The 17,105-nt window shown below is 39.3% G+C and overlaps 1 protein-coding gene across 1 annotated transcript in view; it reads left to right on the forward strand.

Moving 5' to 3' along the window:
- Nucleotides 1–13,751: 13,751 nt before the first annotated feature.
- ELAVL4 (ELAV like RNA binding protein 4) overlaps nt 13,752–17,105 on the forward strand; it is an 84,039-nt gene continuing 80,685 nt past the window's right edge. The window contains exon 1 of the mRNA XM_087865863.1: nt 13,752–14,038. Within this exon, the coding sequence (XP_087721989.1) occupies nt 14,030–14,038 (9 nt within the window). The 5' untranslated portion in view covers nt 13,752–14,029. The remainder of the gene's footprint in view (nt 14,039–17,105) is intronic.

Below are 17,105 nucleotides of genomic sequence, written 5' to 3' on the forward strand. Positions count from 1 at the left end.
AGGTCTGCTGGGTGAATTTCATTGGAAATCTCAGCAGAAGAGGGATGAACATTAATTAATATTAATCAAGGAAGCAGTGTGGTTAGATTGGAATTTCAGAAAGGTCAATGTGTCTGGCTAAAGGGGTTCAGTCAAAATTGGAGGTGAGGATATGTCGATGATAATAATCCAGGAGAGAGAGACAGACACTTGAATCAAGTGAGTAGCACTGGGTATAAGAAAAGTTAGGGAGACAGAATCTACACAACTACGTTGTTGGCCGGACTCTTAAGTTTATAGCTCACTGTGCTTGCCTGGAGAGAGTTATATCTCTCAAAATGAGATAGACACTCCAATAGGTTCTAAGCCCTCTCTGGGTGTTTGTGAAACGTGTGTTGCTAACCTGGTGTGTCCCCACTGTTAATTGTTGAACTTTGTGTTTGTGTAATTGAAGAATGATTGGGACATATTTTGACTGTGGAGCTTTAAGGTAGGTAGAAAGTAGGAGAGGCGTGAGCACAGCTATCATTATCCTGTGGGTGCGAGAAGCCGCAGAAACTGAGGCAATGCACTTAGAATCTTGGATAGCAATTACCAAATGCTTTGAATTAGACGTACGAGATGAGGAGGCGTGGGCCTAAGGTGCTAGCATTCGTACTGGAACCCAAGTGTTTGATTCCCAATTCACTTTTTTCCCACTGCAGTATAAACTAGAGTAGCCTAGGTTGGTTTAGTGGGACCCACTCTTTTCCCAACAGGAGAGCAGTATTATTTTGTTTATATGTTAGGAGTTCTAATAGATTTTACTTAGATAAAAAGCACTTCCTGGAAGAAACATTGAAAGTAATTCCTCTGGGATTACGAACTGGCTAAATAGCCTGCCACTCCTACAGTGCAGAGCTATTGACTCTCCTTTTAAACTAATCATATCTATATATCTATATATATATATATAGATATATATGCATATATATATCTATGAATAGAAATAAAATGATATCATTTAATACACACAAACATATATACACACATTAAATAGTAACTGTTATTGTTTATATAGGCAGTAACATTAGTTAAAGAATATTTAGGATACACTATTAATTCTCTTAAGCATTTGAGCTTCCCAGAGTTCTTCCAGAGTCCTGGTTGCATAGAGCGTGGGAATGTGGGCCAACGATGAATTCATACTCCGGACTGCAGCCTCAGCAGTATCCTCCTCTTTTCCATGGCTTCACATCAGACAGGGACTTAATGGAGTTCTCTGGGACTCTTACTTCTCCAGCTATGGAAGCACACATTCAGTTTGCAAACTCTGACATTATAGCCACTAAATGAGGTTGCAGCCAGAGCATTGCCATCTCTAGTAGTAAAATAACAGTCTTTGTTGAAAGCTCAGGGCTTCAGCTCGATGGATTTGTCCTGCAGATCAACTTCTGCTGTAGAGTTTCTGATTTTAGTCATTTGAGCATTTCCAGAGGGAGAAAGACCTTACTTTGGCAGAGACTTCTCACCTCAAAAAAAAAAAAAAAAAAAAAAAAAAAAAGGTTCCGTGGAGGGTTAGAGTCCAAAAGTTAAGTTTTTTGGAGTCATCTTTGGTATTTATCTATTTATTATTTCTGTGAGAAGCCATGTCTTAACCTGCCATGTGAATATGTTCATTCTACTTTAGCAGATATTTACTGAGCACCAACTACAAGACAGCCAATGTGCTCAACTGGAGGAAAACAAAGCCAGATAAGAAGAGCAGCCCTGGCTCTGGTGTATCTTGAAAGCAGCTCAGGGAGACAGACCTGTAAACAACGGTGGTGGAGGCAGGAAGAAGAAACTACTATAAAAGCTCACATTACAAATCAGCGCATTTTGCTTAGTGAGGTTGAAGACTTGAAGGATGAGTATGATTCTCCAGGGAGAGAAGGCATTTCAGATGGAGGAAACAGCAGGAACAAAGGCATGAGGTAGAAGGGCCAAGGGACATGGGAGAATAGACTGGCATGTGTAGGGCTGTGTATATGGAAGGGAATGTCCCAAAGGACTCAGGAAACTTAAATGAAAACCAGATTGCAAAGAGCCTTGAATGCCATACTGAATAATTGGACTTGATGTAAGCAGTGAGGATCGTGGAAGGGATTTTAGGCAGGAGAGTGACAACATAGATTGAACCATATAAAAGCAACAATCTTTGATTCTGTTTAAGCTTTAAAAACAATTTCATGTATGTCCACCTAATATTTAAAAATATTCAGCATCTTTGAGTACTTAATGGCATGTACGACACCCTATAATACATACCATGCGTGCGTTATCTCATTTAAGCCTCACAACCTCAGGCATTATTATTGTCCCCATTTGGAATATGATGACACTGAAGCTCAAAGACAATCTTTGAACTTGATCAAGGTGCTGGTCAAAGCCGTTGGTTTTAGTGATGTTAACCAGCCATCTCTAGTTCTGTATTTTATTAAGATAACTTTGGTGACTAGACTGGATATTGGGGGAACATGATACTAACCTGGGTCTTCATTTGAGGCAGATTTTTAAAATCCTCAAAAGCTTAACTTCCCCTTAGCCAGCATTCTAACACTGTAATGTCAGTTGAAAATCTGAGTTAACCTTACTGAAAATTTTGTTTGCTAATTACAAACCATTTATTTATAGACTCTGACATATTAGAGCCGGCAGGGACTTCAGAAATCGCCTAGTTTCAGTTCTTATTTAATCAAAAAGACTCCGGTCCAAAGAGGAGAGTGATTTGCCCAAGGTCATAGAATTATTAGTGATAGGGATGGAACTGGCCTTGAGGTCTTCTGGCTCCTCCTCGTATGTTCCCTAGTGATTTAAAATGGATCTTACTTTCAAGAACAGGCAGTGAGCACCTAGCGTGTATAGGGGTTTTTGCTCTAGGCATGTTCATCAGTAATACCCTCACACATGGAAACGTGTAAAACTTCAGAACATCAGGTGGACGGCACAGAGCAGCTATCTAGTGATACCAAGTGAAAACATGTCTTTTCGCTGTCCACATCTTGGGATTGGCACAATAAATCAACAGTGAAGATGTTCATTAATCTAAGCCCTTGTGCATTTTGTGCTCCGAGGTACCCATGTGCTAATAGATAATAAAGAACACATTTCAAGCAGAAGTTTATATATTATCTGAGTTACAAAACCTTTAAGATGACAAAAGAGCCTCAACATTTTTAAGCAAGATTAAAGTTTTAATGATAGGCATAACATATATGATATGCACATTTTATATTCCTAAAGGTTTTTGAAGGCTAGCAAAACCTTTTGCAAGTACTCTCACTTCACCAACAGTGTAAAAGCAATTAAATGTGATGATTATTTGATTATCTCATGATCCATTTTATAGATCGTGAACTGAGCAAGGTAAGTATTGAATAATAAAATCAGTAAGTACCAGTTTGGGGAAAAGTTGGAATTTCTTTTTATATTTTTCTTTGAACTGTCCACAAAACCTTAGGTTACATGTAATAAATATAGTTTGTAAAACCCTGATGTAGGTTTTAAAAACTGTGATTTTACTTATTCAACTCTTCTCAGTAAGGGAGCAAACTGAATAGCGAGGTCAATATCAATAACCTTTTTTAAAGAACTTAAGTGTAATTTCTATAATAACCTAGGATTAATGGTGACTTGATAAAATAAAAGTTATGTATTTGTGAATAATTTCAGAGTACGACCAGGGCTTTTCTAGGGACTGAAATTTCGCAGGAGCCCAGCATAATTATAGTCACCACATAATATCATAAAGGAAAGTTAGCATGAAATAGATATTTGTAGCCTACAAGGCTTTGGGGGTTGTAATGTTAAAACATCTGTTCAAAAACCTTACATTAAAAAAAATACTCATCTTCGTTAAAGATGTGATCCTTTTCAAGGAGGTGTTTTGAACTCGAAGCTGCCGTTGCTAAGGGGTTGCTAAGGGAAATGAGCTACTCAGCACTAATGTGTAACTTTACTCTTCTGCTTAAAAGTGGTTAAATCATTCCCCCAGCTTCAGAGTCAGAGAGGAGAACTAAAAAGGGTCAAGTGGAGAGTTGCCTCTTTCTGACAGGTATATAGCATGCCTCCCTTGTTTTTCACAGTTTTCCTTCATCTCCCACAGAGAAAGGAAGCAATCTTCCCCGGGCATAAGAAGGGTGAAAACGTAAACTAGACTGCTGTGCAGGGCCCGACTTACAATGAATGTAGACTGTCCCTGGCTAAAGCAGAAGGAAGTACCCAACCCCTGAGAGAAATGCTTCTCTGATGACCAACCTCAGGAAAGGGCTTTTTATCATAACCCTGCATTAAGGGTGGCATGAGAAAGAAAGTTGTGTGTTAATGAATAAAGTACCAAACAACTGTGCCCTAAGCATTTGGTTCAAAAGTTTTTCTAAAATATTTGGAATCAATTATTTATGTTCTTTTACTGAGTGCCCACTATGTTCTAGGTACTGACTTTCTTCATGCTGGGATGATAAGGCAAATGGCATACAATTTCTACCCTGCAAGCTCACAGTACAGTGTGAAAGTAGCAAAGAACTGTAATTCATTGAATACAATCTGTGATAGAATTGTTTGAAAATTGTTGAAGTTTAGAATTATGCTCAGAGTTGAATTTTTGATAAATAAAATTTGGAAAATATTTGGAAAGATTAATGTCATGGGGTTTTAGTAGAAATTCCATCAGAGGATCAGACACTCTTTCCTCCACTTCCAAAAATGGAGGCACACACATCAAATAATACAGGCAAAAGGGCGACGCTTGTAATTCTCATAGGACCAAGATTCTATCGTCACCTGGCGGCGGAATACTGAAATTGCAAGCATAGGTAGGGTTTTTTTGTTCTTGGGTTTTGTTTTGTTTTTTATTGTTGTTGTTATAACGTCAGCAGATGTCGATGACATTACTTTTTTTTAAGATTTATTTATTTATTTTAGAGAGAGAGAGAGAGCATGCACACGCGAGTGGGGGAGGAGCAGAGGAGGGAGAGAGAGAATCTCAAGCAGACTCCCTGCTGAGCATGGATGCAGACGTAGGACTCTATCTCAGGACCCCAAGATCATGACCTGAGCTGAAATCAAGAATCGGCTGCTCAACCGACTGAGCCACGCAGGTGCCCCATCAATGACATTATTTTGAATGTTAGTTTCTGAGTATAGAATAACATAGAGAATAAGATTTAAATTTCTCTAGATCTACACTCTTCTATATAAGGTAGTGTTTGTAGTGACGAGTGTGAACAGAGGTTGGAACATGTATACATTTGCCTCTTACTAGCTGTGTGATCTTGAGCAAATTCTCTAATCTTTAGTTTCCCTATTGGAACTCTCAGAGTTATGAGATGAAATGAGATTTATAGGCAAAGTACCTTGTGTAATGTTGGACACATAATAGATGTGCAATAAATATTAATTCCTGCTCCTTTTATGAAAGTACTTACTGAATAAAAGGTCTGTTCTCCTACACTCCTCATATCATAATATTCCTCTATTTATAACTTTTAAAAAATGGAAGAGGTTGGAATAGATTCAGAGGAAGCCTCAGAGGGAGTCTAACTAGAATGAGCTGGCTGCCACTATCCCCTTCCTGCCCTCCTCCTCCACCTTTGTTCTTATATGAAATATCTGGAATTTTCCTAGACAAATCCTATCATTCTTTAAGCCTAGTATTAGTTCCAGCTTCTTCCGTGAAGCCTTCCCCCATCAATCCAGATGGCATCCTCACCATCAACTGTCCTTCAGTATTTCCTTTTGATACTATGCTTTTTTATATTCCCTACACTATCAAGATTCATGCATAAGAAGGAAAGTTCCTTTACCAACCAGACTGTAAGTTCTTTGAAGGTGGGATCTATTACTGTATTTCTTTTTATTCTTCACACTCAGAATTTAGCACTGAACTTTGCCTATCGGCTAAGTCCTAATCTGCAGGAGGCATTTTAATTGGAGCTGGAACAGACCATTCAGCCTTTCTTAGTTATTTTTCTCTTACTATTCTCTAATTGTTTTGAGAGTCTCTGAATTGTATTGTCCTCAACAAGATTCAATAGTCTTATAGCTAGGTACTAAGTCATACAGTTTTTCCCTGTTCTCCATATTAATAATGATAGGTACCATTTAGAGCACTGCCTCCACCAAGCCCGTATCTGTTTTAATCCTGGCAACAAACCTTAAGGGAATTATTATTGTGCCCATTTTACGGATGAGGAAACTGAGGCTTAGGGAGCCAGCATATCTTTTCCCTTAAGATGGTGTTCGGCGCCCCCTAGTTAAAATCACAGGATTTAACTTGTGGGATAGTTTTTGAGGTGATGTTGACTGGAATTGTTGATCTTTATTCCTTCCTCATAAGTGCGTGTTGCCTGGAGCCAGGCTCTGTACTTGTAAGGGGCTAAGGACATAGAAGTTCATCCAACCAATGTTTTTTGAGCAACGGCTCTATGTAAGGAGTTTTGCCAGATACGGAAGAAGTAGGGACTGAGGACTTAATCAGGTACTCATCCTACCCGCTAAGATTTTTTTGCTTTCCAGCTTTAATCCTTTGTGTCTCTCTCACTTCCAATGTATAGCCTGGTCATAATGATAGATTAAATGAAATACGTTTTGAGGACATGCTTAGTTAGAAGCACATCACAAAGAAATCTCTTGGTCACTTTTAGATGAGAAAAAAATTACATCTTTTTCTTTCTCTTCTAGTCTGTACCCATCTTCCTATTCATTCAACAAATATTTACTAAGCATATTCTTCTACGAAGTGTTGGAGGGGAGACCTTACTTTTAGATGAGGAACACATCTTCCTAGAAGAATGCTTCGATATAACCTTTGTCACCACTATGATGTCATATGAGATCGTGCATGTCAAGTGCCTACTGTAGTGTTCAGTATACAATAGACTCTTGGTAAAAAATAGCAGTTTTTATTTGTACTTTGTTATAAGTCCTGTAATTTATTTTTTTCTCCTCCCTCTCCTTCTTTCCCCTTTATCTTTCCTTCCTTCTCCTCCTTCTTCTACAAATTACCTTCCTTGCTTTTTACAATACTGTACATCTATTTTTTTATTTACAGTTACGAAATTATAAATGAGTCCAGAGGTGGTTTTTTTTTTTTAACACCATATTGAAGGGTGCCTGGGTGGCTCAGTCGGTTAAGCATCTGCCTTTGCCTCAAGTCATGATTCCGGAGTTCTGGGATCGAGCCCTGCATTGTTGGGCTCCCTGCTCAGCAGGGAGCCTGCTTCTCCCTTACCCTTTGCCCTTCCTCTTCCCCCTCACTTGTTCTTCTCTCTCTCTCATGCTGTCTCTCTCTCAAATAAATAAATAAAATCTTAACTAAAATTCTGTAATGAATTATTTTCAAAATTGTATTAATCTGGATAAACACTGTATCCTTTGATGGTATGGCTAGTCTGTATTTATCTGTTCAGTGGCCTTTGATTTGTAAAGATTTATATTTATACTAAGGTTTTTTCGTTTCTTTCTTTTTTTTTTTTTTTTAATTTTTAGCGAAGCTTATTTGAACTGAAATGGGAAGGCCTCAAATCCCTTAATGCAGGGATCTTCAGAAATCTCCGTGTGTTTGCACATTGACCCTGCTGAGTTTTCTTAGGCTATGATGAAGAATATAGCAGTGAAAAGTCCAGACGGGGACTCCACCTAAATTAGATTTTTTTTTTTTTTTATAAATGTGTATTTACCTTTTTCAGAATTTTTTAAGTAAGGCAGTTTTCCTGTCCTTTAAATTTTCTTTCCCAGAAAGACATCCTAGTGCTTTAAGGGTATGGTCAAAGTCACTTTTGAAAAAGTGTACATTGATTCTGGAAAGAAACCTTCTGCTTTCATCTGCTATTCTAGTGTAAGGCTTAGGAGTAAGGAAAGAAAACAGGAAGATCAAGTATGAATCAACCTGGAGGTTAGTTTACCTGCACAGGTGAACGTGAACTCTTGGCAATTTAAGGGGACTAGACATCCATTTGTCACATTTTCCCACACAGTAGCATTCTTGTAGCTCTTTCCTGCAATCCATAGTAGATGAAACTATCAGGAAAGAGAAAAACATCATAGGGTCGGGTCATATATCTCTAAGAGAACCTCGACAGTGAATTCCTGATCCTTCCAGTAGACTCTGTGTCAGTCCGGTGCATCTTTCTTGCCTCTGTGGTGTGTTTGCATTTTCCTATAAAATTTGATTTAATGTTTTTCATAGGAAAAAAAATGCAAAACCAATACCACAATTCATCGAAGGTAAATAGGCTTTAAGTTTTATCAAAAGCCCTTAAATGAGTATACCATTGTCTGGGCATACTGATTGTATTTTCTCTAAAGGAAGAAATGCCAGCAGTTTAGGTTTAGTTTTCAAGGGAAGAGGGAGAAGATAAAAAGAAATAGCACTACAGGAAAATGTCAGGTCATGGACACTGATGACGCTATTTGAATGGTGTGCCTTAATCATATTAGGGCAGAGCACATGGAATTCCCGATTTCTGCATGACAGTGAAGAAGGGCCAGCAATTATCTGTGTGTGTGTGTGTGTGTGTGTGTGTGTGTGTGTGTGTGTGTGAGTGTCTGTTTGCTCTACCTTCCCACCCTATTTTGCTAATTCCATTGAGGGGCAAGAAGAGATAATCCAGACACCCAGAGCAGGAGGAAAAGGTCTGCAGCTGTGCTGGGAGGGACTGGTGTGAAGAGAGAGGCTCAGTCAGACTTGGAGTTTTGTGCTATTGCACGTGAATGCTCTGGAACTGCCCTAATCGACTGAAAATGAGCCGGCTACGGTCATATGGAACAGGTCTGTTTAGCCACATCGCTGGGTAGCATGGCAGATGGTAGACCGTCAATGGGTGGTATTGATTGGCTGGATTTGCCTTAGGGTAACAAGACTATGGTCCTTAAAACCCCGCTTCATCTTATTTTCCTTTGTGCAGCTACGTACAGTTGTGGTTTTCTCTTCTCACTCCCCAAGCCCCCAATATCTCCTTTTTTCCCTTTTCAAATCAAAAGCCTTTCCTGGTAATCAAAATAGAGAGGTTACCTTGAGATAAACACTCTTTAAATTATCACCAAGGCAAGAAAACTCGAGAATATTTTATTTACTAGGCTGATTACATTTTAATGTTTGAAGAAAGTGACATTTTTTAATTAGTGTTTAAGACATATGGTGAGTGTACAAATTAGCTTATTTCATACAACCAGAATTTGATGAGAGCAACTCCTCCTTCTCATTCCCCAGTTAAAAATTGTCACTTGAAACTTAAAATATGCGAGGAGGTTAAATGGTATTAAGTGATGCAGCCTTGACTCAAAGATGAAGGAGAGAGTCACTGTCGTGTGTGGCTAAATATTGCCTGGACGGGCTGGAAAAATACTAGTATCGACATCTGTGTTTGCAAGAGGATGTGGAAGTTCCAGGGCTTTAATTTTGTCCAGCCAAGAAAACAAAATCCCAGGTATCTGCGTGTGTTGGTTTCTCTTTTAGATACGAGGGAACGTAGGATGGTCGATGCGCGCTCTGTGATAAAATCCTCCTTAAAATCAGGCCATAGAACAATATAAGCGATGAGATTTATTTTTGTCCAGGTGGTTCTTTATCTTTGAACATCCGCCCTCCATCACTTGGGGCTTTCAGCTTGGGACATTCTATTTATTCCTGGCACAGGAGCAGATTAATTGGAATAGAATTGTACAAAGGAGACACCAAGTTAGCTATGTACCCAAAATAACATAGGACAGAAACGGTACACTTTGAGGCAGATCTTAAGGAAAAAGAACAGGATCGGGGAGAGATATATGATTACTTTGCTCTTGTGGTTGTTTATAGCTATTCGTGTAATTGTATAAAAGAGATGCGTAAGATTTTGTTTTTTGTGTTTTTTCAGTGTCTTTACTTTTAAAAAGCTGCTGGGTTATTTCCTATCGTGAAAGACCTTATCAAATAAACCTAATGCTTTACTCAAAAGGAAAGTTGCACCCCTAAACTCTTGCCTCCATCTTGTATGGGCTTCGTCCACATATTTACTTTTGAATTGGGTTTTTATCACGTGAGTCAATATTTTTCTCTTTTTGCTGAAGGAAAATATTTCCATGGAGTTTTTGGTACCCTCCTCCCCCCCACCGCCTTGCTCTGTGTTGATTGGATTTTCCTTGTTCATCCTTTGCTGAATGAAACAAAGCGTGTTTGTGTTTCATTCTTCACAGTTCTTATTAGAATTGGTGATGGTGTTTTGTTTTGTTTCCTCGCTATAAGTCCGGAGAAGGAATTTTATTTATTTATTTTGACAAGATACAGAGAAATACAAGACTCGATGGCTGTTAGGATGCTGGTGTTTCTCGTGTCACATTCTACACCTAAAAGGGGAGAAAAAAAACACCACCACCACAATCCTTTAAGATGGTTCATTTGAATCTGTGCACTCTACCCACCTGGTGGTTATGTAGTGAACTGTTACTTTAAAGAGTAGTTTAAACACCAGCCATGTTTGGGGCAGGCTGCTCTTGCAAAGAGAGCAGTACATATAACAGGAGTCTACTGTGTGTGAGATAAGGGGAAAATTCAGCTCACTGACTAGAGGTTTTAATGTGCGAACTCTAGGGAAATAATATATTGACTGTTCCGTGGCGCGCAAGAAAATTGAAGAACCCTTTGCAGACGGAGTGCTTTGCAAAGGATTCTATCTGTTTCTCTTAAAACAAAATCTGTGGCAAGATGTTTGAAATCAGCAGGACGCTTAATGCTGCTTTGTTAAATAATGAGGTAATATTTTGTCACTTTTTTCTGGGCAGCATCTGTTTCCCCCCCCCTTCATTTTCCCCCCCTATGTTTACGAAGGATTCTTTTTCTTTTTCTTTTTTCTTTCTTTCTTTCTTTTTTTTTTTTCTTCTCATGGAAGTCAAGGAATACAGTTCACGCTTCCCTTTCTGTTCCTTCCTTTTGGTGCTTTTGGAGAATTTGGTTTGTGTTTTTTATTTGCAGTTTCAGCCGGCTGCTGTTTCCTAGCCCATTGTGCCACGTAAGGCTTCTCCACTGCGCGGAGTAGGTAGTTATTAACGCTGAATTGGCTTCTGGTACAGTCCATCTGGACTCTGTGTGGGAAAGCTGGCTGCCGGCGACTGATGCTGACATGTCCGCAACCTTTGGGATGTGTGCATGGTGGCAAGGGGCTGACTGATATGAGATTCCTTCTTTTAAGGGAAATTGTTATTAATGAGTCAAGAAACTGCTCATTTATGGTAAGAGGGAGACAGCGGCTCTAACAGCCCCACAGCTCTGGGATATCATTTTTAGGTTGCCTTAGCTGCCTGAGTGAGACAAGTTTCTTTCTGTGGTGGTGGAGGATTGTGGCAGAAAAAAAAAAAAATCATGCATGACTGGGAGACTCGCCTGCCTGATTCTTGAGATAATATATTGAGAATCTGTTGCTTTACAAATGTCACACCACTGATGGAGCGGTCAGCCCCTCACTCTGAAAGATGAATGGTACTATTGGAAATGCAATAATAAGGTTGACTTTTCCCAACAATAGGATTCTGCCTTTGTCTTTAGAGAAAAGGCCTCTGAGGACATTTGTGCATTTGTTTGAGGATTCCGTTGAAAGACTTTAGAGTGGAGGTTTTTGGAGAAGTGATCAATATACAAAGTGCATGGATTTTTTTTAACCTGGCAAAACCAGCTAATTATTTATACTGTAATGTACAGTTCCTATTTCAGAAGAGTGGCCAGAACATCTTTTGATATACCTAATGGTAATTAAGGACTCCCTGAGTGTGCCGAGATTAGTATGGATGGGGAGAATGGTTTTAAGAAATTCTGACTTTTCTAACCTCCAGAGAAATACAAAGTAAATATTTTGTTCCGGAGTGAGCTGTTTTCATGTGTGTGTCTGTTAGCATTGTGTTCATGGTTTTCTTTTCACAATGTTTCGGTTTTGGGGAGATTGCACTCAGAGTTTCTGTCATTGATTTGGGGCACCTGTACCTGCCCTGTGTCTGGATGTTGAGCTCTTTAGAACCTTTAACCTATGAATTCGTCCCTAGAACACAGTTCAACAGATACTGTAGCACTATTGTGACTCGTAGGACTCTGTATATTTACTAGAGAAATTATTTTAAAAGTTTACTTAATTCAGTCTTGTTACACTTGAAGGGGTTATAAATTTAACATTTCTACTTTTCTATTTCATGGATTTTTATTTCTAACAGCTGAATGTATTTATATTCAAGTCTAATTTTCCATATAGTGTACCCAACACATATTGTTTTGTGGTGTATTTGTATTCTTAAAAGCATGCATATCTATGTATATTTATGTGTGTGTTCGTGAAATAGTAGCTGGGAGAGAATAGTTCTAATTTTTTTAAATGTAAAGGTTATTTTCTTTCTAATAATTTTTCACAGACCTGTCTATTCTTGGACTTGAAGCCCAGAGTGTACCATGATTTTCGGTCTAGATTTCTATTTTGCCCAGTCCCATCTCGCTGTCAACTCCAGCCAAAGATTTAAAATTATGTTGAATTATTTCTTTAGTAATATTTGTTACCTCTATGTATTCATTGAGGGACAAATTGACTAAATTATGAATTAAATAAATAGCGATAAGTTAGCTTTTTGGATAGAAGTAAAGCAAAAACTCCTCAGGTAAGCCACTTTAAAACCCAAACCAGAACAAATCACTATACTACTGAAGACTGGTATTGTAGAGGTTATGAAATGTGTAACAGAGGCATACAAACTGTACACATCACCACACACTTGCTAAATGTCTCTTTGCAAGTCTTTTAAGAGGCCAAAGAAAAAAGACATCTTTTGAAGGAGAGAAGCAAAATCACGTGTTCAGTTCAGCCAGATGAGCACTGTGCACCGGTCATGAAATGATGCTGTTGTCAAAACCATGCTTTACCATTCTTTATAGCAGCGGGGAAAGCAAAGAGAGAACGTGTTTTAGTGCATTTTTAAAAATTCAGATCATGCCCCTATCCAAGTTGAGAAATAAATTCATTTAAATAAATCATTCATCATTCTCTGTTTTGAAAAGCTCAGACAGAAGGCAGAAAGGTAGAGGCTGACAGCTGCCCCCCACCTCCCCCCAGCTTTTTTTCTCTTTTTGTTTTTAGGAAGCAGTTTTCTGAAGCAAACTTGTAGGAAACCAGTTTGCGGAGCAAACACAATGTCAAACTTGCTTTCTCTGGAAACGCTGGCCATGTTAGCTGCAGAAGGAGCATTACTTACTAGAAATCAGCAATATTAGGAAATAATAAAGTTAAAATGTAGATGTATTAGCATTAAAGTGCTTTTGTTGTATCTTTAAGCCTAGAGGCAGATCATTAAATATGCATTTCGCTAGAAAGCAACTGTCGAGAAAGATAAGGTGGTTGAAAATATTCTATACTGGAAAAGCCCTCTGTCAGAGGGGTTTGGTGGTGCAGCCCTCAGGACAGGGTGAAAGGGAGGACACTCCCACTGTTAAGGTTTGCAAGCGGCCGGCCGGTGACCTGCAGTTGTTACAGTACTTTGGAGCTAGGAGGAGGGAAAAGGTAAAAATACAAGTATGGCTGTTGTTGCTTCAGCCTGGCCTTAATTACCAGACACAAGAAGCAGTTCAGAAATCTGGTCTCTGTTGTTGTAGAGGTCACCAAATCATTAACATCGTCAATCTGGCAGTAGCTAATTTAAATAGCACCTGATGTTGCAACGCCTCCCTTCGTTTCCCCAGCCAATCAGATCCTGGCTTCGGCTGACAGATGGTCCCATAAATGGATGTAAAAAGGGGAAGCTTCGAGCCAATTTCAGCAAGGCTCTGTTCAGTTGTTCTTATCTACATCCTAGAATCGGGGGTTTCAGCTCACTGCTCCTTTTCTTTCTTTTTTTTTTTTTCTTTCTCTCCCCCATCCCCTCCCCCCAAATAATTGATTTACTTTACAATCATCCACACTGTGTTTTGTGGATCTTTAAATATATATAACAATAGTAGTCGTTTAAAATATATATCCTGAAACCTTTGCAAATTTTAAGAGAAGAGTCGAAGCTCTGCGAGACCCAATATTTGCCAATAAGAATGGTTATGGTAGGTATGACTAGATTTATAATCTGTTGTTTGTGTTGCTGGAGGGAAGAAAAGCATCTACACCTTGACCAGTCTTATGCTTGCACAAGAGTTTAGTTCTCTGCTGCTGTTTGGTTCCTACATTTACTATCTCTTTTGTGTAGAGAGTGCCGGTAGGTCCTTTTATTGAAAAGCACTGGGGAAATAGATTGTCATTTTTAACAGGTCATTGTCAGTTTTCCCTTCAACATAAAGGAGGGGGGTGTTGTAGAGGGGAGGTGGGCTGAAATAATTGCTGATTTGTTGAAAGAGGTTATATTACATGAGACCATATTGGCAGAAAAGGGTTTTTTTTTTTTTTTTTTTTTTTTTTTTGGAAGGGAGAGGGGGTTTGTCTATGTGCCTGGGTTTTGTGGGGCTGGAGGTGGATGCAGCGGGGTTAGGAATCTCCATTTCCGTGCTGGAAATTTAAAGCTCGAGAGGCAGTTCCTGGATACTGAACATTGAGATGGGCAGTTGTGTTTCGGGGGACTGCGCAGTCAAAACGGCAAAGAGAGTGATTTATTTGGGCTTCAGTAAATGCTGCATCTTGTATTTCAAAGAGTTTCCTGTCATGACCTCATAAAAAAGAGGAGGCGGCTTGTATGTGTAGCGGTGCCTGGCGTGTTGAGTTGTTGCTTCCTTCTCTGGGCAGCAGCTCTGGAAGAAGGAATGTCAGCTTTTACATAACGTTCCTTTCCGCTTTTGACACACTGTGTGAGGGTCCATCTTCTTCTGATCACAGATGGAGTGGAATGGCTTGAAGATGGTAAGTGAAAATTCAGAGGAAGGCAGCTTGGAGATTCCAGCCGTGTGTGTGTGTGTGTGTGTGTGTGTGTGTGTGTGTGTGTGTGTAAGGATGATGGACCGTGCATCGTAAATCACTGTGCAGATCGTGTGTGTGTGTGTGTGTGTGTGTGTGTGTGTGTTTATTAGTATTTCTCTTTTCTGAAAGCCAGAATCCATCTCCAAGTGTAATGGCACTGCATGCACACAAGGCACACACACTGCTTCTTCCATCGAACACACATTTAGCCAAGCAAGGCTGGTGTCTTTTTTGACAATCACAATGTCACCGTCGCTGTTGGCTGGCGTGTCCACCGCCTCTGTGAGCTTTCAACAGAATTACATGACTGTTAAAGTTAAAGGCACATTTCTTTTTCAGTCTCCTGCTAGGAGTGATGGGGAAAGCTGGGTACGAGGGGTGGAGGAGGTGAGGTTCAGGACCAGCAGATGTAATTGTGAAACAGGACTTTGGGATGTGGAAGGGGAAGTGGAAAACCTTTCTGCCAAAGTAGTAAATCTATTTTTAGCATCATCTTTTTCGGAAAAAAAAAAGAAGCAGGGAAACTCCTTGAGTGCCGCTCCTGTCGCCTGATGTTGACCCTGAAGATATGGCACAAAATGGCACAGTCAGATGCCGCGAGTGCCCACTTTGACTTTGAATTTCACCAGCAATAGCTTTCACGGGGTTTCAAAGCCGGGTATGTGGGGAGGCTGTAAATTCATATCCATCTCACTTATTTTTTGCTAGAAAAGCCTGGGGAGGACTTTTCGCTCTGCATAGATGTTATAACAAAGCTGTGGTCTTTTTCCCATTCTTAGAGGATTGCCTTTGTCTGGCTGCTTGTTTTGATGGGTGTAAAACAAATAAGATTAGACCGAGCAGCCCAACTGAAAGCGATAGCTGGGAGGAAAACCCAATGAAAGGTTGCCGGGGAAACGAACAGAGGAAAAGCCGAGTAGGGAGCAGGTGGCTATCATGAGAACACACTGCAAACAGTGTAAAAAAGGGGGGGAGGACAGGACCTCGATTATCTTTGCTGTTCTTTGTGGCCGGCCCAACTTTAATTATTCTTTATAAATAGGTGTTAATTACATTTCTAACTCTGGTTTACAGTGATTTTTAGAAATCTATTTTTAAGCATCTGTTCTGTCTCTCCTGGTTTTTTTTTTTTTTTTTTTTTTTTTTTTTTTTTTTTGGTTTAAAAAACAGAGAGAGGGAGAGAGAGAAAAGAAGAAGAGGGGGGAAGGGAGGGTAGGGAATCTTGCTTTTTTTTTCCCCCTCTCTCTCTCTGTCTTTCCCCCTTTTCCCTGCTGTGAAATTGTACGTGCGAAAAATCGCAAGGAATCCTGTGAGGCCATTTGAAAAAAAATGTAAATTATATTGAATGAAGTTGACGGAAGCATAATAGTGAACTCCCGCAGCTGATAGATTCTGCAAATGATTTCTTAGAAATTTCCAGCAAATATCCATTGGAGAAATATAGGTAGAATAGATTTACCCTAAAGCAATGATTTTGTGCTAGGTGATATTGGTGTTTTTACTAAATCACATGCTGATACTACAATTCCAGGGAGTTCATTGTATCTCTCATTTTATATCCCAAGTAGAAATTACTTTTAAAAATAATAAATGAAAAACTGTATTCTGGCCTTTTGCTTCGTTTTCCTCTCTATACCTCCAACCCCAAGGTCCATCAGACTGTACCCTTGCAGCAAGTGCAAGGCATTTGGTCCTGGGTCTGGTCTTAGCATAAACTGAGTGAAGAGCTGATTTTTTTTTTTTTTTTTTTAGTGTCTCTGAACGTCTAGGACCCGTGTGTGCGCTGGGTGACAGGCATCTCTTCCTCTTTTTCTCTGAGTGTGCTTTACTAATAGTCTCTTTTTCTCATGATGGTGGGTACCAGAAGGACTGAAAGGTATAGTGCTTAGGCTAAGAGGAGGTAGCATAAAAACCATGATCTGTTATGGTTTCTTCCAATTTAGATATATGATCAGGTAGTTAATATGAAACCCCAAAATGAGAGATCAAAAGATACTGAAATATGTTAAAAGGTGAGGAAATACAATTGGCTTTACTGAAAGTACTCAGTTTTTACTTTCTCCATTGCAAATCTCTACACTCACCTCCCGCCTTCTTTTTCCCTTGCAAGGGGCTTCTTTTTGTCTTCTTATTGGGGGATTTTTAAAATTTGTTTTGACTCTTGAGGTTAAAATAAATAAACTTATTTTTTTGTCGTATGTCACACACTTGAACCTTTGCATA

Source organism: Ursus americanus, chromosome 12 (genome assembly GCF_024610735.1).
Source record: "Ursus americanus isolate L20-20 chromosome 12, mUrsAme1.1.p, whole genome shotgun sequence".
NCBI classification, from domain to species: Eukaryota; Metazoa; Chordata; class Mammalia; order Carnivora; family Ursidae; genus Ursus; species Ursus americanus.